Source organism: Trichechus manatus, unplaced genomic scaffold (genome assembly GCF_000243295.1).
Source record: "Trichechus manatus latirostris isolate Lorelei unplaced genomic scaffold, TriManLat1.0 scaffold00183, whole genome shotgun sequence".
Classification (NCBI taxonomy): Eukaryota; Metazoa; Chordata; class Mammalia; order Sirenia; family Trichechidae; genus Trichechus; species Trichechus manatus.
Window position 1 is genome coordinate 2,669,994 of NW_004444119.1, and position 25,663 is coordinate 2,695,656.

General features: G+C 48.6%; 1 protein-coding gene across 5 annotated transcripts; it reads right to left on the reverse strand.

The window, feature by feature from the left end:
- Nucleotides 1-7,497: 7,497 nt before the first annotated feature.
- Nucleotides 7,498-25,440, reverse strand: CNDP2 (carnosine dipeptidase 2). 5 transcript variants are annotated; one of them, XM_023741563.1, is made up of 12 exons: nucleotides 25,419-25,440; nucleotides 23,014-23,106; nucleotides 22,018-22,161; nucleotides 19,964-20,126; nucleotides 18,186-18,274; nucleotides 15,646-15,846; nucleotides 14,562-14,646; nucleotides 14,191-14,351; nucleotides 12,767-12,931; nucleotides 12,348-12,489; nucleotides 11,983-12,130; nucleotides 7,498-8,243 (listed from the first exon to the last, which is right to left on the reverse strand). In XM_023741563.1, the coding sequence occupies exons 2-12, from the start codon at nucleotides 23,071-23,073 to the stop codon at nucleotides 8,174-8,176; spliced, it is 1,428 nt and encodes a 475-aa protein (XP_023597331.1). In that variant the 5' UTR covers nucleotides 23,074-23,106; nucleotides 25,419-25,440; the 3' UTR covers nucleotides 7,498-8,173. The 5 variants fall into 5 exon arrangements, with proteins under 5 accessions (XP_023597331.1, XP_023597330.1, XP_023597333.1 ...); XM_023741562.1 differs by lacking the exon at nucleotides 25,419-25,440 and adding an exon at nucleotides 25,237-25,403; XM_023741565.1 differs by lacking the exon at nucleotides 25,419-25,440 and adding an exon at nucleotides 24,261-25,062 and having other exon boundaries at nucleotides 12,827-12,931.
- Nucleotides 25,441-25,663: the final 223 nt, after the last annotated feature.

Genomic DNA, 25,663 nt, shown 5'->3' on the forward strand with positions numbered 1-25,663 from the left:
TTTACTATTCTGGAACTTTTACTTTAAGACAAAATTATTCTTTTTCCTTTAATAAAACACATTTCATATAGTATTTAGCTTAGGTTACTTCCTATTCTGGGCCCCCAACCTCCTTGGAGATGTTTTTCTCAGAACAACAAAAAACTGGAACCAGAAATATTCACGAATCTAGTGACAAGTTTTATACAGGAAGGGTTAACGCGACGATGGCACAAATACTGGGGCTTCACAGGGACAAGCACACACAAATAACAGTAAACAAACACAAAACGTGATCCCACCGAGACAACGAAGGTGATTTCAGCAGCCTCAATCTCTCAGACAACCCCCACCAGGTGACAAAGGTGATCTTTGCAACCTCAACCTCCCAATCTCTGAGGAATTTGCATGCTACAAACTACGAACAGACAAAAATCCTGGAAGAAATGATGGAGATAATCTCGGCAGCCTCAACCTCTCAGACAACCTTTTCGGGTGACAGAGGTAATCTTGGCAACCTCAATCTCCCAGACAATCCCAGAATCATTCACACACCCTAGAACCAAGACTCACCAGGAGTCCTCTCTTGCGATCTTACTCACGGGGTCGGTCATCTGAGGCACCTCTCGCCTCAGAAACCAAGGGCTCAGGTCCCGCTCCAGAAACCTCAGGCCTGCCCTATCCACCCCGGCCCTGAGTGCAACAGGGAGAGGAGTCGCAGACTCACCTTGGGATTTCCCTTATGCAGGTCTTGCTTTCTTTCACCCACCTCTTTTGGCGTGGTCAGGGACCAGCGGTGCCATGGTAGACCCAGGTCTGGCCGATAGTCTCCCCTGAAGCAAATGAAACCTCTCGTGGCAGCTTGTCGGGAGAGCTGTTGATCAGCCCCAGGCTCTGCCCTGGGGCCGCTGCATCTCAAGTGGCTGTAGCTCCCCATACGGGCCACCAAATTTGTTACCGCAATAACATGGATTGGAGCCACCTGCTGCAATAGCCAGTTCTGAGACAAGGGTGAGGTGAGCAGCAAGAGTCTTAGTACATTTCGATATACAGGAGACAGAAGGGAATAGATTCCTCCAAAAACCCATCTCCTGTACTAGAGATCGGCCAAAGGCTTTATAGGGACAGGATTATGGGTCTTAGAAGTTTGTGTTAGTTCCCCCTTGAGGTGGTCACGTTCCAGATGAGTTAGTCTTCTACTGGTATTCTTGGGGGTTATCTGGCAACATCCTGGTTTTCTTGTCTCAAGATGGGTGCTTTGTTTGGTTTTTCATTCCTAGATCATTGTCACTTGTTTTCTACCCCTCAAGGAGAAACATTAGTTAATCTTCAACTTTTTATAGAGACTGGAATGGGAGGGAAAAACAAGATCATGAGACAATGTGGGGGTTAGCAATGGGGAGTAATAATAGTGAGCCGGACCAATGCAGCCTCTTCCAGCTCCTGAGGTTCACCCTTCAAAGATTAGACAGGCCCATAAAACAAAATGAAACTAAATGGGCACACCATCCCAGGGGCAAGGATGAGAAGGCAGGAGGGGACAGGAAAGCTGGTAACGGGGAACCCAAGGTTGAGAAGCAGAGAGTGTTGACATGTCGTGGGGTTTTTAACCAATGTCACAAAATCATATGTGTATTGATTGTTTAATTAGAAACTAATTTGCTCTGTAAACCTTCACCTAAAGCACAATTTTAAAAAAAGGTAATAAAAAGATATATAAGACTAGATAATTTTGTATTTTTATATCTTTTAATTTTTGCAGTCTCTATTTTTTATACTTTCATATTAAAATAAAGTCATATGCATAAATTTCTCTTCAGTATACCCTAGATTATATCATTATATAACCTTCAATTCTTTTTATGTCCCTGAAACCAGCATATATTGAACAAAATAAGTTGGAAGATAATTTCTCTGAAAGCCACCTGGCCATGAAACTTTATCATTGTTTAATGGGTTATTTTAGCTCAGCTGTAACTACAGCCCCTTGAAGATTCATAAAGAGTGCTCATGGAGACCTTGCCTTCACTTCTCTCTTTCAGACTTCCTGTTAGATGAGAAAATAAACCCAAATAAACAAACACCTACCTTTAAAATTTAAAAAAAAAAAAGAATGAGGTACAGTAAATTCTGTCTTCTAAGTAAGTCGAGGTTGTATTTTTCCTAGTGGTTGGTTAACTTCCTGCTGTGGCGAAACGAGGTAAGGAGAACTCTTGATGGGATTTCAGCAGTGAGGGGAAAGCTCCCCTCTACCCCCATGCACGGAACAAAGTCTTCTGGAACTGCTCACTGACGGTCGCCATTCCATTGGCATTGAATAAAGATTTTATTCTCTAATTGGAAACGAGTTAAAGTACAAGGACGCCAGAGATAGGTAGTACCAAGGGCTGGGTACACAAGCAGGTGCAATAATTGATACCAGGTAGATTTTCTACAGTAAGGTTCCCTGGAAGGGACTAGAAGGAGGTGAAGGGGTTAGGAAGGAGATAAGGAGAGAGAGGAGAACATTGGCCTTCTGGAGAAGCTGAAGCCGAGAGCTCAAGGTCAGGGGAGGACCTGGGGAGCTACAAAAACGACTTCCAATTTCACTACCTGTCTGTAAAGTGTCAGAGTGCAAGAGGGCTCTTTTTTTCCCATCCAAGTTCTGACCTGTAAATCAACATGGTCAACAAAGGTGACAAAATGTGGATTATATGAACAGGCAGCTCGATCTCAGAGCATGGCTGCTCCTACAGTCTGTTTATATTCTTCCAAGCAAGGAGTGGGAAGCTACTGCTCACTGCCCCATCTGGCTTGTCGCCTGTTGTTTTTTTTAAAGCGTCCAAACTAAGAGTTGCTTTTACATTTTTAAGAAGTTGAAAAAACCAAAAGAATATTTCTAGTGCATGAAATTCAAATTTCCTAGTTGTATAAATGAAGTTTTATTGGAAGACAGCCATACTCATTCGTTTACACATGGTCTGTGGCTGCTTTCAAACTACAACTGCAAAGCCTAAAATATTTACTCTCTGGCCTTTTACAGGGGATGTCTGCCACCTCTGCTTTAGAGTTGGCTTCATTTCTCACTAGCTGGCCCCTTGCTACTCTAATTCCTTACAGGTAGTCACTGTGAGGAGCAAGTCCTTTGGACAAGCCAGGCGGCCATGGTTTTTCCTGTTCCTCTCCCTGCTGGCATCTTTCAGCCTCAGAACAAACCACCACCGCACTGAGGCCTGACATTAGCCGGGTTAAATATACTAATTCTAGGCTAACTAGCCCCCCACCGCCCCCAACCTCAGGAAGTCAGGGGGCATGATCAGTAGGACGTTTATTAAAATACACCAACCAACCTGTTGCCATCAAGTCGATCCCAACTCATAGCAACCCTATGAGGCAGAGTAGAACTGCCCCATAAGGTTTACCAAGGAGCAGCTGGTGGATTCGAACCGCTGACATTTTGGGTAGCAGCCAAGCTCTTAACCACTACACCACCAGGGCTCCAAGATGTTTGTTGGAAGGGTTAAAAAGACACATTAGTTGCTTAGCTTGGGGGTATAAATAGCTGGGAGAGGAAGTTTTCCTCAGCCATGGTGCAGGTCATGCACTGGTTAAGAGCTACGGCTGCTAACCAAAAGGTCAGCAGTTCAAATCTGCCAGCCACTCCTTGGAAACCCTATGGGGCAATTCTACTCTGTCCTATAAGGTCACTATGAGTCAGAATTGACTCGACAGCAATGGTTTTTTTTTGGCTATGGTGCAGGTGGGGCACACATAGCATAAGTTTATGCTATGGACCTACCTGGCCAGGGGGAGACTCAGGGCCGGATTGCCTAATAAGCAAGGTACGCACGGGCCCAGTTGTGCCTTCCCACCAATCTGCAGTGCACACTTTCACTTGTCCCCCACCTCATCAAAGACATGGTGAAACCCAGGTGAAACTGCTCACCACAAACTAGCAAGTAAATAAAATCAAGCCTGTGCTTACCGTCCTTACTGGTTAATCCGCCCCGGGGAGACTAAGTAGGTAGGCTCCCATTTAAGCCCCTCACCTATGGCACAAAGTGGGGTGTGCATGAAAGAGTCGTCATCTCTGCCCAGACACCTTTTGAGAGGGCACTGATCATTAGGAAACTTTCTGCTTGTATGCTATCTGATTCTTGTAAGTAACAAAAGCTACTTCCCACGTGCTGACGTGTGTTCAGGCTCTGATTGGAAGGACACGATGTTTATGGAGCAATCCGTATTAGTTGTTGGTGCTCTTTTTCTGATGGCCTCCTAGCTATCTAGAAATCGGGTACGGCCTGTGAGCACCACACAGGTTTGCAGTGTTGCCTCACAGTTACAGTGTGATCGAACACGACATGTTGTCCTACAGTGGTTACCTGAAATTCCTGTGTGGCCTCTCCCCTAACTGGACCCTGACACGGTGTCCAATCGCTGGGACCAGCTGTTTCAGGCAGACCCACTTCAGGGACATGCACATACGGAGACTGGGAATCTGAAAACTGTTTCCCTCTAAACCATCTGTGTCCACATAGTCCTTGCAAAATCTCTGTAACCCCAAGGATTTGCACACCCCAGTTTAAAGACTGTTCCTTTTATTAAAGTTGCTGCCCAATCAGCCAGTTAGCTTCTGTTGCTTGGATCTCTAACCCCAGATATGCGGCCCCACCCCCGTTTAGCTTGGCCCAGTGAGGATGATCAATATGGCAGAGAGTAAGCTACAGACGGGGCGATTGTGTGTATAAAATGACAGAGAATGGGGGTGACTGGAGTGCGCTCCTCCTACTGGCAGTGGAAGAGGCTGCACAGGCCTGGCTCACTATTATTTACTCCCCATTGCTAACTGCCACGTTGTCTCATGATCTTGTTTTTCCAGTTTCTACAAAAGGTTTAAGATTAACCGATGTTCCTCCCTGGAGGGTGGAAAACAAGTGATAATGATCTAAGGATGAAAAACAAAACAAAGCACACATCCTGTGACATGTAAAAGCAGGATGACCCCAGATAATCCCCAAGGATATCACCAGATAACCTCTAAGAATATCAGTAGAAGATAACTCATCTAAGACATCACCACCTCAAGGGGAAACTAACACAAACTTCTAAGATCCATAATCCTGTCCCTATAAAAGCCTTCAGCCAATCTCCAGTGGGGGAGACAGGTTTTTTGGAGGAATCTATTCCCCTCTGTCTCCTATATATCGATATATAACAAACATCTTGCTGCTCACCTCACCCGTCTCACAATTGGCTATTGCGGGTTATTGCGGTAACAGCAGCCCTCTGATCTGTCCTTCTCACCAAGCAAATGAGAAACTGATGGTGACACTAGGGCCTCAAAGCAACTGGAAATCCACAACATGCCAAGAGCCCTTCCAGCTCTTGGATCTGTAGATCCTGATTCTAACTCATATTTCTAGCCCCCAGGATCTGGAAATGAGAGCATTCCTACCTTTAGTGAGTGTAAGAAGAAATGCTGAGGACTTGGAAGGGAAGGAGAGGCCCCACTGACAGCTGGCACGGATAGTGGGTGGGAGGACACAGCCTGCATGAAGGGACGGCGGGGGGCTCAACGTGCAGGAAGCTCCAGGTCTCATGGCTGCCACTCAAGGTCAACGGTGGCTGTGGGAAGACCACACCACCTCTCTAGGCCTGCACCCTCCACGTGTAAAATGAGGGTGGTTCTTCCTATTTTACTGGGATGCAATGAAAACTCAGATAGAAAATTTTAAAGCCCTTTGTAATCTGTAACCTTGCCTGCTGAAAGTGAAGACGACTTGATGAAGATCAAAGACCACAGCCTTTAGTATGGACTACACCTCAACATAAAAAAAACAAAAATCGTCACAACTGGACCAATAAGCAACATCATGATAAACGGACAAAGATTGAAGCTGTCAAGGATTTCATTTTACTTGGATCCACAGTCAACGCCCATGGAAGCAGCAGTCAATAAATCAAACGACGCATTGCATGGGCAAATCTGCTGCAAAAGACCTCTTTTAAAGTGTTAAAGAGCAAAGACGTTACTTTAAGGACTAAGGTGTGTCTGACCCAAGCCATGGTGTTTTCAATCAGCTCATACCTGTGTGAAAGCTGGACAATGAATAAGACAGAAGAAAAACTGATGCCTCTGAATTATGGTGTTGGTGAAGAATAGCGAATATACCATGGGCTCCCAGAAGGACGAACAAATCTGTCTTGGAAGAAATATAGCCAGAGTACTCCTTGGAAGCGAGGATAGTGAGACTTCGTCTCTTGTACTTTGGACATGTTATCAAGAAGGAGCAGTCCCTGGAGAAGGACTTCATGCTTGGTAAAGTACAGGGTCTGAGAAAAAGAAGACCCTCAGCAAGATGGATTGACACACTGGCTGCAACAATGGGCTTAAGCATAACGATGGTGAGGATGGTGCTGGAACAGGCAGTGTTTCATTCTGCTGTACATAGGGTCGCTATGAGTCGAAAGCAATTTGATAGCATCTAACAAGGTAACAACAACATGGGTTATATAAACATTAATGAACAAGCCAAGTGCAGATCCTTATGCAAAAAACCTAACTCTCCCCCAAAGATATTGTCAATAATTTTTCAAAGGGAAATAATTCATAGAAATTGACAGCGCCATACTAGGGTGATGTACTAGCAATTTTCCTTTTCACTATGATTTCTTGCAACTGTATGCCCAGTAGATAGCATTGAAGTAAACCTATTTTTTACTGCTGAGAATATTCGAACATTCATTTGCGAATCTCAACTAGCTTTAATCTTTCCAAAGCATTTCTTACGTCTCACAATGTAATTGTTAAAGGCCAGCTGACTGCAGTTTTCCCCTAATAAATATCTCTGGGGAGATACTTTCCGACTATGCAAACATCCTGTTCCTTCTCAAGCTTTTTCATCCATGGGTGGGTCTCCCTGCAGTGGTTGTCACTGTGGTATTTAATGGTGGTTTTCTGCTGCCCTCATCCCTCTACCTTTATAACTGGGCCTCTTCTCACCCATTTATTCAATCATTGATTCAAATCAGTATGGACTCATGGACATCTATTTTACTCTGTGGCTTGGAACTCAGTACCACATTATGTACTTTGCTGCTCCAAGTACCCCAGCGTTGGCTGAGAGCTATCGTTGGCTGTGTCCTTGGACCACCCACCCTTCTAAGCGTGTCCTGACTTTCTGCACCCAGAGGTCCTCCAAGCTCCACTGTATTTCTGCTCCCCAGTCCTGGAATCAACCCAAGCAGCCCAGCTCCTTGGAGCATGTACTCTAGTCTCTTGGGCCAGAAGTTTCTGTTTTTAGTCTGACTTTGCCTTTCTGTGACTTAGCAGGAGCGGGAAGTGCTTCTCTGAGTGCAGGGGGGTCACAGCTCACTCAGGTCTGGGGGGTGGGGAGGGATGGGGCAGCAGCTTACCGAGGAAGACCCAGGTTTTATTTCCTGACTCCTGACCCCTCCCACCCACCATGGGCTAGGGGTGGGCAGACGGCTCACAAGGGAAGACCTAGGGTCTTGTTTCCTGACCCTCTTGCTCCCGCGTGAGTGAACACAATGCATGGCGGCAGACGCAGGCCAGGGACCACCCTGATTCTCACAGCATGCATCCCACCATGATGAGTTAATGGGCCCGCCCTTCCTTCAGACGCTTCATTTTCACTCTTTATTTAGCAGCACAGACTGAGACAAAATCATCATCCCATTCAGTTTCAGGGGAAAGAAACAGAGCATGGTCAACACTAGTAATGGGTAAGTTCTGGAAGAAGGGGCAGAACCCGCCCAGAGCCAAGGTCAGATTTCCACTGCAGCCAAGAGCAGCCCCTCGGGGCCCACGGTGCTTGACTTTGCACCCCATCTCCTTTACAAACATCTCAAGTGCACGTTATTCTGAAACCGAAACGTGGAAGGGGAGAAGGAAGCAACCCAGGCAGGAATGTCATGTTTTGTGTTCATGTCAAAGACAACCAGAATTTTCTACAGAAGGATCTGTGCTTTTGGGCCTTGACACGTCATACCAAGCAGCTCTGAGAACCTAACCGGGTGGTGACTCCCCTATCCCCAGGGTCCTCACATGCCCCAGGGGCTGAGAACTGTTAGTTCACACTGAGTCCAGTGTGGGAGGCAGAAGTGCATTCAACAAGAGGATGACACAAGCAGGACGACGGCGAGGACAGGGACAGAGCGCTGTCAGTTAGATGTGGTGCCCTGGACAGCGGTGTTAGTCCTTCAGCTGGGACACTTCGTACAGGTAGGCACCCAGCATCTTGGTTCCTTCTATGTAGTTGTGCCTGGTGAAGAGGAGAACAACTCTGTCGGCTGGGCTACAGGTGACACCCGTGAAGCCCAGCTCCTCCCAGTGGCTTCCCAGTAGTCCTGGCTGGTGGTCCTGGCCCTGCCTGCCTGCCTGCGCGATCAGGCCGATGATTTCCAGTGCAGGTTCAGCCCCACCGCTTGTCTGGAGGAATACACGGTGCCTGACCACTGCCTCTGAATGCTGATTGCTGTGCCTTGGTCCTGGGCCCCTCCCTTTGCCTGCATGCTTGTTTCTGAACATCAGGCCTCCATTTTGTAGCCGCATCCTGACCTATCCTCCCTTAGTCTGTGTGCTTGTTTCTGAAGATCAGGCCTCCATTTTGTACCCTAGCAACTAGGTCCGTCTCACCCCCATGGTCCCCCCACCAGCAGACTCTCTACTCCTCACCCCAAGGTGGATCCTGTTTATTTGTCCTCCTTGACTCTTCCTGGCTGGACCCGTCCTGGATGGCCTACTCCTGCCTGCTGGAGTCCCCTGGCTGCTCCTCACCCAGGCCCAGGTCCCCCCAACCCCCCGCCCCATCTACAAGGGTCGGGCCTTGTGGTGTGATTAATTACCTTTGTGTGTGGCCTCTCTAGCCATGGGCTTGTAACTCCCACTCAGGTGATTGTGTGATAGGGTAATTGTGACCTACCAAGGGGATTGGTCAATTTTGCCTTAAAAGAGAGCCAGTTCCAGAGCAAAGAGGAGAGCCCACCACCACCAAAGAAGGAGACACCCGAGCCCTGGCAACAGTAGGAGACAGCAGCAAGCCCACCAAGAGAAAGTTGAGTGCCTTTGGGCAGACTGAGGGCCGGGAAGAGGCATGCCTGCAGGCACAGCTGGGGAGAGGCTGCCCTAATGGAAGAACTGTATTCTGAGTGTTCCTGAGCCTGAACTGTAATTTACCTCCCTAATAAACCTTGTGAGTATGGCCTGTGAGTTGTGTGGCAACTGCAATGAATTGTCAAACCCAGTAGAGTGCTTGCGTGAGGGACAGCTGGTGTTAGAGTTGGCAATGACCACTGAGAGAGGAGGTGTATCTGACCTCAGCCCTGTAGGAATCAGCTTCGGGCTGTTGATCTTGGTTCTCCTTTCCCCTTGTGAAGTTATAAAGACAAGAAACCGGCCCCCTCAAGCCATTCTTTCAGTTGACATCACAAGCAGGGTTCTTTGCAATGGCTCCAGACTTATAGAAGCATGGAACTGTGTGTAAGAGAAAGAACGATGGGGCTTGGGAAGTGAAACTTTTGATTCTTGGATGGTTGGCTCTGCTTGTTACCTGTAATGGCTGAAAAGTTGCAGCTGAAGTGGCCTGGGGACAAAGCCAGGCCCGAAGAGCAGGAAGACTGATAGGGGGCCAGGGTCTTCTGGTTTTACCCAGCCAGAAGCTCAAGGCCATACGCATACGAATAGAAAGATAGTTAAGACGTAGAGAAGACTAAACCGGGATGTTTTAAAAGAGTTATGTGTTTAGGATCATGCGTTTGTCTGAATGTACTACGGAGACTGAATGTTTCTCCTACCTAATGTTGCAAAGCAGACCCTAAATACATGCCAGAAACGAATATTGGATATTGTACATTACAGAGAGCATATAACTCCGCTTTCAGCCAATACTTAATTGGAAATGCTAAAATGGGAACCAGGAGAAACACAGGTTTTTCGTTTCAAGCCCGTAGTCCTGTGTAGAGTGGGGGCTTAGGCAGAAAACCTGAGCCCCACCTAGATTCGCATTAGAAAAGACAGGCAGAACCACCCATAACTGCTGAGAGAACTGGAAATTTGCATTTGAAGGCAGGACCTGCAGAAGGGAAAAAAAAAAGTTCTCCTTCTTGAATTTAAAGCGAGTGGTTTGCTGTTGGATGCATCCAGGCAGGAAAAGTCTATGTCCATCAGAAGGAGCCCCCTTCCAGAACTGGAAGTTAAATGCAGCCCGCAAGCAGAATGCTTGGTTTGCTGGCTTGCGGTGCTGGAAGTGGGAGAAGTGCAACAGTGAAGAGAAGGGCTGAGTTTGGACATGTTCCACCTAGCCCAAGGAGGCCAGGGATGAGAGCGTGAAGGGGCTGTCTGAAGTGCCAGGAAGTGGGTTTGGATGGCTAGGGATGAGCTGACCAGAACCTGACTGAATGAAGATGTTTGACACTAAGCTGGTGTAGATTTGCTGCAATTTGATGGCTCACTCTGGGCTGGACTTTGCTTGTGGGTGCAGATGCTCAAGTTTCAACTGGAAGTGAAGATTCTTCAAAACCAAAGAAGATGCTTGTCTCCTCAGGGTACTGTTTTGATAGGGACGGGCAATTTAAACATTGCCTATCGAAAATGGGGCAGATAAAGGCATGAAGTGGCTGGTTTACACGCTTTCACTCAAAATGAAGGGGCCAACAGATCCCCACTGCAATAGTTTCCTCTTCTCCTGATGGGTCTGGGGAAGATAGGATGGGGAACATGTTGATAGGATTATATGATTAAACTGTGAGTGCTGTTAACAGGGTTAATTGTGATTGTACAAAATAATTGTAGAAGCTGCATGTATAAAACAGCGGACTAAGAGAGGCAATGCTGGACTAGAGTACAGTGGCTGAACCTAAGGTTCCTTAAAGGTTTTGCTATGCTGATACCTTGTGAGGCTCAGAGGGTGGAATAACCTCAGGTGAATTTTGTCAGAGACCAGAAAAGGTGAAGACGAGATGACTTTTGGAGAACCTGACCGATCGGATGGAAACCCGCAGCAGACCTGAATGGCTGCTACCTGAATAACCTTACCCTGTGGACTCTTTGCCCTATTGACAGATTAATTATTAACGACTGTTTTGGACTGGTAAGATAATTGGGAAGGGGAGGTCATCATCCAAACATGAAAGAACCATGGCTAGAAAAGCCAGGGAGTGGCCTGTGGTGTAATTAACTATTTTTGTGGGTGGCCTTTCCAGCCACGGGCTTCTAACTTCCACCTAGGTGACTGTGTGATGGGGTAATTGTGGCCTACCAAGGGGATCGGTCAGTTTTGCCTTAAAACGAGAGCCAATTCCAGAGGAAGGAAGAGAAGCCTACCACCACCAAGGAAGGAGAGACCTGGCAGCACCAGGAGATGGCGTGGTGGGCTTCCCGGCCCATGGAGACAGAAAGTTGAATGCCTTTGGGCAGATACTGAGGACTAAGGAGAGGCATGCCTTCGAGCACGGCTGGGAAGAGGCTATCCTGATGAAAGAACTGTATCCTGAGTATTCTTGAGCCTGAGTTCTAACTGTTACTTCCCTAATAAACCCCCAAAATTGTGAGTATGGTCTGTGAGTTCTCTGTGGCCACTGCAACAAATTATCGAACCCAGTAGAGAGTGCTGTGTGAAGGCCAGTCGATGTCAAGAGTTGGTAAAGATGGCGGAGAGGAGATGTGTCTGACCTCAGCCTCACAGGAATCAGCCTTGGGCTGTTGATCTGGATTCTCCTTTCCCCTCGTGAAGTTACAGGAGATCAGACACTGTGTAAATAACACTATGCTTTTCAAAGACTTTTTATGAGCAGCAGATGAAGTGCAGAGACAAACACAGAAGCACTGGCTGAACCTCCCCAAGGCCTGTCCCCACCTCCTATCAGAGTTGGGGACACAGTGGTGGAAGCCCTGGACGTTTCCTGCCTGCAAGTGTGGAGGAGGGAGCCCTGCACTCTCCTGGGACATCCCCACTGCACACGAGGGACACGAACCAGCCTCAGGACTGAACCCCGCGGTCTCACCTGTTGAGCTTTTCGTTCTGGGAGTGGGCCCCGTCATCAGCTGCACCCACGGGCAGCAGCATGACGTTCTTGCCGGTGGCCTCCTGGAACGTCAGAGTCACAGGGATGCTGCCGCCTTCCCGGGTCAAGTCTGGTTCTACACCAAACACTGGGGGAAAGTGGAACAAAAGAAACGGTTGACTTTCAGGCTGTCATGGATCTGTCATCCGGCACACACTGAGCCCAGACTCTGCGAGGGGCCCTGGGTTGGAAACGCCCATTGTCTGGGGTGTTGGCGGTGACATGGCCCCCGACACTGCCAGACCCTTGTCAGGGGAACTGACAGCACAGTGTGTGTCCGTGACACCCCAGAGCCGTGTCCCCACCTGTCCTCAGTGCTCTCCTCCCGGCCAGGTAGTGTGGGTGGTTGAAGTCTGAGACCCAGGGCTTCCCGCCATGGCTCATGTACACCTTGAACTTGTTGGGGCTGTGCAGGTCAGCAAACTTCTTGGTCAGGTAGCTCGTCACCTGCGCCACAGACAGAAAAGACACACATTCTGGTATGAGCCCTGCACGTGGCCCAGTCCCAGGGTCCACAACGGGCCTCCTAATAATTACTGAGCTGGCAGGGCCCAAGAGATCGGGATAAGCAAGTCAGGTTTGTTTGTAAGTTAAGTCAGCATCCCAGCAGAAACCCTTTTATTACTACACATCCCTGACGGTACACAAGGGACCCTTACCGCCCCCTTGTCCCAACATGCCTGTTCACTGTCCCCAGCACACTCTCCCCCAGGCCCTGACATGCCTGCTTGCTGACGACCTCAGGGGTCATGTCTGGCACGAGTCTGATGGAGAACTTGCCCACCACTTTCCGAGGAATCACGGTTTTCGCTCCCGACCCGGAGAAGGCACCTTCGATGCCATGGAGGGAGAGGGACGGGTACCTCCATCGGTGCATCAGGATGTCCTTCTGCAGAAAATGACAACAGCAGCTGAGGGACAGTCCAGACTCCCAGCACCACGGTAATAAATAGACCATGTACAGGCCCCTGGCGGGGCACGATGACACACCCTCTGCCCCCAGGGCACCCCTGATCTGAACGTGTAATTGGAGCTGTGCCACCCAGCTGACCGCAGAGAGGAGCCTGCTCTTCCTGTGAGACCCACGTGGGGCAGTGGCACCCAGTCTTACTCCAAGAGTGTGCACCTAGTCCTACCAATTCCTCTTCTGGTTTGAGTCGAGGCTGCCTCCCCAGCCCCTGCATCCCCAACTCCACTTTCTCAGCTCTGGCCCATCCACCATCACACATCTACTCAAACCACCTGCAAAGGTTCCTGCCTCCAACAGGATCAAACACCAACTCCTGACAAATCTCCAAGGCCTGGGGCTCAGACCTTCCCAGCCCTGCTTCCAGGCCTGACCCGGACAGCCCTACCTCTACTTCCCCAACCCAGCCACACCCTGGATCCCTGCCAGTTCCGTCTGCCCATCCTTGCCTCAGCACTGCTGTCGCCTGGCCTACTGTGGATGCCTGTGAATGCCTTCCAGACTCAAGTCAATGGTCGTCCTCTGTGTTGAGGCCCCACCTACCCCAGGCACATGGAGTCCCCCTCACGATCCCCATAGCATCCTACACCACCCTATTATACCCTACTACAGCCCACGGCACTTTTTGTTGTTCTTTGTCCGTCTGTCTCCCGAGACAGAAAACTCAGGGCCAAGCCCGCCCATACCTTCCTGTATAGTAGAAGTCTAGGAAATGCTGGCTGAATCGAATGAGCTCATGTCCAGCCCCTCATAAACTAAGATCTAAACTAAAGAAAAAGTCACTACACAACCTCCCCCTAATGGATAAGTAAATGTTTTATGTAATAACGTAGCTCTTGGTTGGCTACAACTTAATCTCTGGGCCCATGGTGACAACACTAACATACAAACCCAACTAAGGCAGAAGCTCCACCCCTGCCCAAGGCCCTACTTCTCTGCACGTACGTAGTCTCCAACTCTTATTCAAAGGAGACACCTGACACTAGACGCTCCTAGCACCCCATCTGTAACTTCCTGCTATTCAGGTATCAGAGCACCCGATGACTTGGGTATGTGCCAGCGTCCAACATCTCCAGCTCCTCCCATGAGGGTCACCCGAACCCCGGCCATGTCGCGAGGTGGACAGGTGGACATGCCCCACCAATGGCCAGACAGCGTGGGCAGTGTGGACAAGCCAGCACCTTGCAGCTGTGCAGGAGGGTCTTGGCACCCACGTCCTTGGTGTATTCATCCGTATCAAAGTCGATGTCATTGTAGAGTGCCAGCTCCTCGTCTGTCACAGGCGCCACAGCCTCGTAAATGCCAGGTATGAGGATTTTCCCCTTCCAGTCAACCAGAGAGCCTGGAGGAGAGGGGCAAAGGTGGAGACACTCGAGACAGGGCAGCAACTAATCCTGACACTGCTTCAGAGACGCCTTCCCTCACAGAACACGGCACCCCTCCATCCTCCATCACAGAACATGATGCCCCTCCCCCTCCCCCTCCCCCTCCCATGGTGCCCCCCACTCATCTCCCATCAGAACATGGCGCCCCTCCCACCCCCGATGCTCACCCATCAGGGTGATGAGGTCAGTCATGGCCTCATGCACTGAGCCCCCGTACACACCGGAATGGAGATCCTTGTCACTGCACTCCACCTGAGAAGACAGAGAGAATCTCATTTTGGTGCCTGGTAGGGGCCGATTTTTATCACGGGACAGTGAACTCAACACATAACACTACAAGACCAGAGAGACAATTTCCAAAATTAAAATTTGCTCCCTCACGGAACAAGGCATGGAGTTTCCAAACTTAACCTTAAGGCAGCAACAAAAAATACTCTTGGAAATGCTGAACACAAGAAGAGTGTGAGGCAGTGGCTGCTCCAGCACGGGCCCTTCACAGCACCAACTCACAACGACCACAGGACTGTGGGGCAGGCTGCTGGACTCAGTTCGAGCCCCACCACTTACCAAGTGCGTAACCAGGACGGTCACCTGGTCCCTGTGCCTCAGTTTCCCCATCTGTGCAGTAGAGAGGACAAGAGCTACTGTCCCACTGCACCGGACCACGACGTGCAGAGCACGCAGAACAGGGCCTGCACGTGGAGCGCTCAGCTCTTCCTACACACGCATCATCTAACTTAATCAGCAGTCACCCTGTGAGGTGGGAACACCATCTTCACGCAGTAGAGAGGAAAACCTGGGTTCAGATTAATGGGCTGGTGGGCACTGGAGTCCAGCCTGGTCCTCCCATTCTGCTTCTGCTTCTAATCTTTAGTTAATGGGAACCCCACCTCCGAGCTTCAACATACCACAATCATGGAAGAAGGGCTTAAGTGCCAAGATATCTACATTTTCACTTGTAGAAAAAAATCTTTTAAAATGCTTTGTATGTATCCAGTCTTTTTAAGTGAACTAGCATTTCATCTTTTCTCCATGACGCTAAGGTCACATTATTCTAAGACTCTCCCAGCTTCAAGGGGTCATGACATGGACTCCTGACCACTGATGTGGGCTGTGCAGACCTCAGGGGACAACGAGGAGCTGAACAAGCTCACAGTGTCTGTCTAGGGTACGGCCTGCAGCTCAGGGTGTGGGGGAACGAGGAGACGCATGGGTCAGGGAGGAAATGCAGCGTGGGGCTTGGCATGGTACCTCAACGAAAAAGTAGCAAATGCCCCGGAGACCGTAGGTGACGCAGGGCTTCCTCTTCCCCAGCCAGTAGTTGTCAGAGATGCAGATGTAGTCCACGTCCTTAAAGAACGTGTCCTTCTGGGCGAAAATCAGCTTGTCCAGGCCCTCTGAGCCCGACTCCTCCATGCCTTCCAGGCAGAACCGCACATTGACGGGGATTTCCTTCGAAAGGCAAACAAGTATTAGGAGGCAGTTGGCCTTCTCAGAAACGGCAGACAGGAAACCACCAGTGTTTGAAACCATGAACTTCCAACACTGAGTTCCTCCAAACCAAAACACTCACATCTGCCTGCTCCTCACCCTGGTCTGTGGGGCAAAGACCTGGCCCAGCCCACTCTGGTTACCAAGGGAAGGCAGGGTCTTTCCTGCTACCCCCCAGGTCCCCGGCAGAGGGCTCTTTCCAGGAATTACATAATAGTAAGATGTTTCTCTGCTCATGAGGACCTCCGAACACTACCCAGGGGACTGAAGAGTTTCAGCAAAGCGGATGCCGGCGCCTCTGAAACAAAGGCCATGTCATTTACCTGCCCCTCTGAAACAAAGGCCACGTCATTTACCTGCATCCCAAAAATCCCAAAAAAACCCCGCTGCGGTCGAGTTTGCTGACTCATAGTGACCCTATAGGACAGACTGTAACTGCCCCAAGGGGTTTCCAAGGCTATAAATCTTTACGAAAGCAGACTGTCACATCTTTCTCCCATGGAATGGCTGGTGGGTTCCAACTGCTGACCTTTCAGTTAGCAGCTGAGTACTTAACCACTGCACCACCAGGGATCCTTTTTTCCTTACTGTTGTACTTTTTAAAAAAATTTATTTTTTTACTGTTGTGCTTTAAGTGAAAGTTAGTCTCTCATACAAAAATTTATACTTAGTTATGTGAACCTAGTTGCTCTCCCTATACTGACAGCACACTCCTCCTTTCCACCCCTCATTTCCCGTGTCCATTCAACCACCTCCTGACCCTCTCTGTCTTCTCATCTCACCTCCAGACAGGAGCTGCCCATTTAGTCTGAAGTATCTACTTGAGCTAAGCAGCACACTCTTCGGAGTATCATTTTATGTCCCAGAGCTCCTTTATTACCTGCATAACCATGCCTGAAGCACAGAAAGGAATGCTTTTTCTTATTTAAAAGGCTCTCCTGGTGCTACTATCACCAGTCTCTATAAGGAACAGCTTTTTCCTAAACAGGATGTTTACTTTTCCAAGTGCTTCCATAACACTGTGAATTGAGGTGTGTTACCCCCATCTCAAAAATGAGGAAATGAATTTCATTTGAGATAAGCTAAGCGAACTCCCATGAAGTCCTGGGTGGTACAAACAGCACTAGATGTTTGGCCGGAGAAACAGAAAGGCTGGAGGTTCCAGTCCACCCAGAGGTGCCTCAGAAGAAAGGCCTGGTGACCTACTTCCGAAAAATCAGCCACTGAAAACCCTGCGGGACACAGCTCTACTCTGACACACACGGGGTTGCCATGAGGTGGAGTCAACTCGATGGCAACTGGTTAAGCGACCTGCCAAAGGACACAGTGGTGACTGAACGGAAAACCTGGACCAAGTCTACGGAACCCTGGTTCAGAACTGCCTGGTCAGCACCACGTCTGCGTCCTCCTCCTTTCCTATTTAGCAGCAGAATACTTTTGCTCCCCCAAATGAGATCTCTCAGGGGCCTCCCATCTGGGACAGGCATGGGGAACTGCTCTGAGGCCGCAGCCCCACCCTTGATGATGAGGCTGCTGAGCCGTCATGAGCCCTGCAGGTGGGGTGGGACCTCAGCTCGTTCCCAGCACAAGGTGGTCACAGCAGTCCCTGGGCGTCAGGGTCCTGTGCTAGGGACCCTGGACCAGAAGGCCCAGACCGCTTCCGGGTTTGACAAATATGCTTCTCTTATTCTTCTTATTGTCATGATGCAAGATGCGAAAACTGTCCATACAGGACGACCATGATGAAGTTAGAGACAACTGAAAAGCCAGGAGGTAACAGAATATTATCAGGCCTTGATGGTAGGGGTTGAGGCGTTTTGTTCTTTCTGTTTTTCTGTATTTTACAAACTGTCCACAGGGAGAAGATGTCTCATAGTTAAAAAAATATATTTAAAAAAATAAGATTTATTTTTAAGAGACTACAAAAAGTACAGGGAACTGAGGCGCCTGCTCAATACTGCAAAGCCTATGGGGGTCCTCGGGGGACATACAAGCAGCCGGTGAGCGAAAACCTGCATCTCACTTACTAGCTGGGCAATTACCGAGTCCCCAGTATCAGGACCTTTGAACACCTGTAAAACAATTAAGCTCCTAATGTTTTCTAGAATGAACAACAAACCTATCACCCTAAGCCTGAGTCACGTGTGCTAGCACCGGTTTTTGAGAAAGCTGGTGCCTCAGATTCCAGGCACCGAATCAACTCAGCAACGCGTTTTTGACCTTCACAAGCTGTTCTGTGACAGAATGTCTTTGCCCGCACAGGTAGGTGAATCAGGCAGGGTCCGGTGTGGGCGACGCACCTGGTTGGTTTTCTGGAAAGCTTCCAGCGCGTTCATCCAGCCGGCCACTGGCCCCTTGTCGTCTGTAGAGCCTCTCCCGTACAACTTTCCTGGAATGGCAGTCAGCAAAATCATAGTTACGATTACGATACAAAAGCAAGGAGAGCGTACCTCAGTGGACATGACAGCATCCTGCACAACCACACATGGCAGCCCTGGTGAGGACTTCTCTGAGTTAGAGGCCTGTTTTCACTGTGAGGCCGCTGGTCTCCACCCAGCCCCAGGGCTAGCACAGACAGAGGGCTCCTTGGATCTAGGAGGCCATCCTGTGGCACTTCTCCGCTGCTCCTTCCCTTTCTACAGGGGACACAGCACTAAGCCTCAGCTCTGGCTCTATTTCCTGCTGCGTCAGGCCAAGGAATGAAACCCAACTCCAGGAATTCCTTCTGGTGGTCAGTTCCTAAAAACCTATTTACCATAACCGGCTTAAGGCAACCACGGTGGGACACCTGGTCAGAAGCAGGAGCCATGATCAAAATGAGAAAAACCGGTCTCATCCCCACCCCAATCTGAGGAAGAGGACATATGCTTATCACTGATCTCTCACACGATCACTCTGGAAGCAAAGGGACGTGGTATTACCCCTAATCTAATCTAATCGGTGCTGGCAGTCCTGGCACATCCCCTTCACACTGGCCTCCAGGACCGGCGACAGAGGCAGTGCCAGTGGGGATATGGCCTATCGGGAACTCTGAAACAAGCCCGGGCCCTCCTCCTCCTCTCCCCCTTGTCAGATGACCAAAGTGCAGCCTAACAGAGCCAGGGCCGAGCCAGGGAGCCGCAGCTGGAGACGGAGAGGAGGAGCCACCGTGATCCCGAGAGCTGGCTTCCTGGGGCCCCTGGCTGTCCTCCCCTGCAGTGCCCAGGGCTGCCAGGGTCAACTCTCATTTGTCCTGGCTGGGCTCTGCCTTCCTCATTCTTCGTGGGCTTTAAACCTCTGGCAGTTTCAACATGACCTACCCCAAAGTAGCAAGGCTTCAGGCCATCATGATCTCAGGAATTTCCTTTTACAGACTTCACAAATGCTAAAGACCGTAGAAGCACTCCTACAAAGTCTTTGTCCCTACACAAACACTACTAAATAACCACCGTGAGTGGAAACTGTGCTAGATAAGGAATTTGCAAAGATAGATACTACTTGGTCCCTGCCTTCAGGGGCTTTCCTGAGGGCAGAAGACAGCATTCAAAGGAATGTCTGCAAGGAAGCACAGACAAACTCCAGGCTCATCTGTGGGCAAGTCTACTGAGGAGGTTTATCTGTCTGTCTGTCACTGGGACTGACCAAATCTAAAGCAGAGAGCCTCAAACACACCCCAGCAGCAACTACATGCTGTGGCCAGGGACTACTCCACACCACCACCCATTGCCGTCCAGTCGATTCTGACTCATAGCTACCCTACAGAGACTCGAATATGTTTTCTGAGGAAAAGTGGTGGTAGGAAAGGAAAGCCCAACAGAACCCAGGCCAAGAAGGGCATTGTCTGTGTGAGAAAACAAAGGCTTTCTGAAATGTCAGCAGCTGACACACAAATGGTAAACTTGTGGAGGCCAAATCACAGATACAGCTAGAGACAATCTGTCCTGGAAAGAAAAACACCAAGAGACGCTCAGTGATCTTCCAGAATTAAAATCACAGCCATGTCTCTCCAGACGTTAGAAAAACTTTCGTCTATGAAAGCAATCAAGCTTTCAGAAGAGCAGGGCTCCTTCTGGAATCTGAAGGGTGTTTCTCTCCCTACCATCACGCTCCTCCAGGGTGAAGGGCTCGCTGTCCCAGCCATCCTCCAGGGCCGCGGGCTGGACATCCAGGTGCCCGTAAATGCACACTGTCTTCTTCTTGGGATCCGTGCCCAGCTTGCCGAGCAGAACAGGAGGAAGAGGTATCTCGGAGCCATCAGGGAGCTGGGAGTCAGGAGGGCAACATTAGGGATAATCTATGCTTAAAATATATGTATTTACAGTAAGTATTACCAAAATACCTGAGCTTTCTCATCTGTTCTCACTAATCATCCTCTAAGATAGAGAGTTTAAGATCATACTGTTCAACTGAGTCATTAATTGGCAAAAGTTTAAAACCAAAAATACCCACTGCTGTTAAGTCAATTCCGACTCACAGCAACCGTAGAGGACAGAGTAGAACTGCCCCAAAGAGTTTCCAAGGCTGTAATCTTTATGGAAGCAGACTGCCACATCTTTTTCCCACAGAGCGGCTGGTGGGTTCCAACTGCCAACCTTTCAGTTAGCAGCTGAGCACTAAACCACTGTGTCACCAGGGCTCCTTAGCAAAAGTTTATTTTCCTATAATCCAGAACACACAAACTGAATTATGTTTCCAAACGCAAGCAGTTTGGTAAATTTTAGAAGGCTTTTTTTTTTTTTTAAACTTTTATGTAATAAAACATATTATGAAGGCTGAATTTGGGATCCATTTTAGCTCATTATCTTCTGAAACAATGGTTAAAAGTTACAGTTAAAATTAGAAGACACATTTTTCAAATTCTGTATGGAGATTACACCTATGCACAGAAAAGGACATAAAAGAAGGTACAAAGAAATGTAATTCAGGGTAAGCCACGCTATACTGAAGTAGGAATAGCTGCTAGTACTCCTTTTGAGCTTTGTTCCAAAGGCCTTATCAATCTACCACAATCCTTTAAGAAGGGTGGACAGTACAGCAGTCACAGAACTCTATCTAGAATAGAAATGGAGGTACAAGAAGGCACATCAATTTCAAATCCTCATATGGAACTTATTTTTTTCCAACTTTCACACCAGGCCAATGGTCTTCACTTTTTAAAAAAAAAAAAAAAATCATGGCTCACTCAGGCTGTGCAAAAAGTCCCACAGTACATGTCTCTGCCTACCAGATCCTGTATTCTACCAGAAAAAACTTGGTGGTTACAAAGTGCCACAAGCAAAGGACAGGCGAGGGCCGTTTAATCTGAAACCTAACTCTTAAGAAAGAACAGACATAACCTAAAACCTGTCAAACTCTGTGGTATACAGGAATACTTTGAAAATATATGGCACAGAACATACAATTAATAAACCAAACATAATTAACATAACATTGAAACCACCTGAAATACCAGAATATTACTAAACGGGTAGACTAATATACCATGAGACGAAATGGTTCATTTAAATTAAGAAGAAAACAAACCAATCTCACCTGTCAGAATCCTTCATTAAAATGCAACCGACTCCCACCCCTAATTTCTCTTTTTCAGAACCAAGTTGCAAAAAGTGCTATTCTACCAAATGAGATGCTAGGGAATGCAGAACTGTGTGAATGGAAGGTATTCAGTACTTTTAAATCTACGTGAGTAAAGTGTAACTTCCTGATTCTGGCAGGAGAACCTCAGCTACAGTCTAAGAACAAACATTACATTAACTTATTCTTCAATAACACTCAGCAGTTCTCCTTCCTGGAGAAAAACAATGAGTATTAGAATGCTTTTGCTCTATTCTAAGTAAAGAAATCATGTAAAATTTAGTGTCCAAATCAGGCCTTCGTTTTCTTTTAAAGACAAGCAGGTTATCTGAAGCAAAAGACCCTTTAAGGACTTGCTGAGTGCTGTTAACCATCCTGAGGGCAGAATCTGCTCATTTGTGGCTCTGCAATGCCAAGAATGCTGGAATTGATGGAAAAATTTAGGAACGGATAAGGGTGATACCTGAACAAGATGAACATAATTGATATCACTGAGTGGTACACGTGAAGATTGTTGAAATGGCAAATGTTTTGTTACCTAAATGTTTACCACCAAACAACCAAATGCCAGAATCATACCTTTTGCTTTCCAATATCTACCAATTCCACGGAGCCACCAAGCTTCGTGATGTCTGCAGCTGCGACTTCCATCATTCTTCTGATCTCGCTCCTTTTCTCGGGCCATGCAGACACACTCTGGATGGCCACCCATTCCGCAAGTTTCTGGGTAAGGAGCAAAACCAGATTCAGAAAAGGCACTCCTTCATTTAAGAAAGACATTCCCCACCCTGCCACGTTTCAGGACACAGAGCTGACATGCTGTTGTAGCTGCTCCATTCTGAACACAGTGAGCACATGTGGAAGAATCAACCCATCACTTATATTTTCTGTTTCAAGATTTTAAAAAATCATTTGTGCTAACCCTGTACCAAGAACGACAGCGTAACAGAAAAATGTCAGAATGTGTATTTTTAACCATGAACATGAGGTGAATGTAAAATTAAGTTCCATAAATAAGCTTATACCTGACACCAATAAAACTACAATTAGAAAGATAACGAACACAGCCAACATGTCCGAAGTCCAAATTAGCCTATCAATCATCCTGACAATAGTCAAGTTTGCGAGAGTATAATTTTTAGAGGGGGAACTCTAAGGTCTTCTTCTAAAATTTGTCTACTAAGAATAACGTTAAAACATGATCAAAACTTAACGTCAAGAACAGATTAACATATAAAAATATTACTGAGTCACTTGAAACATCTCAGAGCTGCTGAAACGACACACCAAACTGTAAAATAGTTCTTTAACCTGTAACTACCTATAAGAAAGGGTCAGTGGAGAGAAAACATAAATCTCAGCTTAGTTTTGCTGTTCCTAGAAACATTTATCAGGCCCTTCTGTTAGAAGCCAAAAATGTAATTTTGACTGTAACAAGAAGGTGGAGGAACAGAGTGCAGAGAACATTTTACTACTCGATGTAAACATCATAAGTCATATTACCTTCCTGAGTTTCTCTGAGCCACATAAGAGCAAACCCAATTTTAATGTTGGCTAAAGTGAAATATCCCCTACCTTAACATAGCGATCCTGATTCTCATCAATATAGTTGAACAGCTCCGTGAGGGCCGACATTTTCCAAGCAGACAGTGGCAGGGCTCGAGACTCCTAGAAGGAAGGACAGTAGCTCGACCTGCCTCCAGATAGGACTGACTAGCTATCAGGCCCAGAAGGCATTTGCTGAGTTATCTAAAAGTGAAACCCCACCCTCCTGATGGAGATTGCAACAAGGAAGTGACCTCAGCTTCAGAAGACAAAAGCTGTGGGAATTGCTTAGTGGCTTAGGCTGATCTTCCATTGTTTTCTCACAAAGAAAATGTAGCATTTGTGTGTTCACATGGCTATAAGCAAAACTACCATCCACCTACCACCAAAAACGTTAATGGAAAGCTACCTGTTTACCCCCAAGGAAGCCCTGCTTACAGGACAAGCAGCTACGGTTCAGTGCTTTTCATTTGGGTTCCTGGCCTGTAAATATCACAGATCCCGCGCATGCTGGCATAGTCTCACTAATATCACATTCTTTGCAGTCAAGTTCACCAGTGGCTTTCTAGCTAAGCACTCAAAAGCATGATTACCTAAAGTTGTGCTTTTTTACCAAAGGAGAGTAAACAGAGACCAGACTGTTCAGCCACCCGTGCAGTCACCAGGCTAAAACACAGCTCTTCACATTAATCCAGTCAAAGCAAGTCCTGCCAGGTGCGTGTTTTCCTCTCCCTTCCCCCCACAGCTCTGGGTCATTCCTGTTTCTGCTCCCCCAGGGCCAAAGTCATTAAACGGGACCCCTTTTATGTGCCCCAGTGAATCTGAATTATTTAGATAAAAGCAGTATGTTGGATTGAACAAAAGCAAATATTTTCTCAAAATAAATAGCAGCCTCACTCCCTCTTGGAGTCTAAAGTTCCTGGAGAGTAACATAAATATGGAAGCTAGTGAGTGAGAAGAAATAGCACCTGCAGCACCGGGAATTACCTAGCAAAACACACAAACGCACGGTCCTTTTACTCCTGGGTGTTCCAATTCTTGCAGTCTCCTTAATTAAAGGCATATCACAGACTAAATAAATGCCCAAATAACAGCTTCAAATTTGTGTACAAACCACTCAAATAGGAGTAGGAAATCCCCACTTGCCCAATAGAGAGCTTTAGCTCAAACATGCAGTTCTACAAAATTATCTTTCGCCACCGTTCCCTAAGGAGACCTGGTGGCACAGTGGTTAAAGCGCTTGGCTGCTAACTGAAAGGTCAGTGATTTGAACCCACCAGCTGATCCTCGGGACAAAGATGTGGCAGTCTGCTTCCGTAAAGATTACAGCCTTGGAAACCCTATAGGGCAGTTCTACTCTGTCCTATCAGAATTGAATCAACAGCAACGGGTTAACGGGTCACACCTCCCTGCAAACATTAGGAAAAACAAAGATATGAGTAAAATAAAGCCACACTTCGGGGGTCTTCAGGGCAGCACTACACTTAGTCAGCACTAGAATGACCCTCCTGAATCTTACACTGGTAGTAAGGGGGACTGGTAGCCCTGTCTGCAGGCCCAGCAGCCTCAAGGACATTGGCACAGGCGGAGCAAGCATCCCCCCCATTTTAGAGATGAGGAAACTGAGGCTGATGGAATAAGGGGCCTGCCCCAGACCAGTGACCTGGCCAGGGAATTTCACCTTGTCTTAGAAGCTCTTTTGTACAGGCAACCTCCCAGCCTAAATACTGTTCCGGAGAACTAGAGACCCCGTCCCCAGGGCTCCTTTAACCTGTCGGCTATTTGCCGTCCAGTGACATCACCCTGAAGCCTTGGGTCAGGTGATCTGTCAGAGAAAGGCCTGTCTTCTCTGCAGGGCCGTGGGGGTTGGGGGAACGCTGTTCCCCAGGCTGTCTGGCCTAACTATCCCCACACCTGCAGTGCCCCCTAAAAACCAGGACATGACTCAGGACCCCACGAAGCCCCCCAGACAAATATGCCCCAGCCAGAACCAAATATGCTGCCACTTTTCTCTCAATCGGAAACACTACTGAGGTGTAACCGGCTGGACGCCCCCTGGGTGTGGGTGGGACCCCTCAGGCCGGGAGCTCACTGAGGGTTGGGCCCGGGACCTAGGGTGGGGTGACCCTCCCGGCGGAGCTTCCTGAGGGCTGGGCCCAGGGTCTGGGGGAGACTCCTCTGGGCGGGGCCTCCCTGAAGGCTCCCACGGACGTGGCCGGCCAGAAAGGCGAGCGCGAAACCCCGGGTTCTCACCCCGATCGACTCCCGTGCTTTTGGTAGTCCGCGGCCCGCCCCAGCGGGACCACATGGCCCTGTCTGGCCGGCTGCCGCCGCACAAAGTGCGATCCCCGCCGACCCCAGAGAACCTCCCCGCCCGCCCGGTTCCAGGCTCGGGTCCTCGACCGACTCCCGCCTCGGCGCCGCAGAGATCTTACCGCCAACTGGCGCGGCGCCGCTTCCGTACCACGTGCCCTGTCACGCCCGGCAGTCGCCAGGCCCACCAACCCCCGGATACGGCCACGGGGCTGACGTCACCTCGCCCACCAATCCCTGGCCGGGTCCGCACGGCCGCCATCGACCCGCCAACCAATCCCGAGGCTCATCGGCGGAGCAGAGTTCGCCCCGCCCCACCATCGCCCTGCCCACCATTCCCTGGCCTTGTCCCCAGGGCTGACGTCAC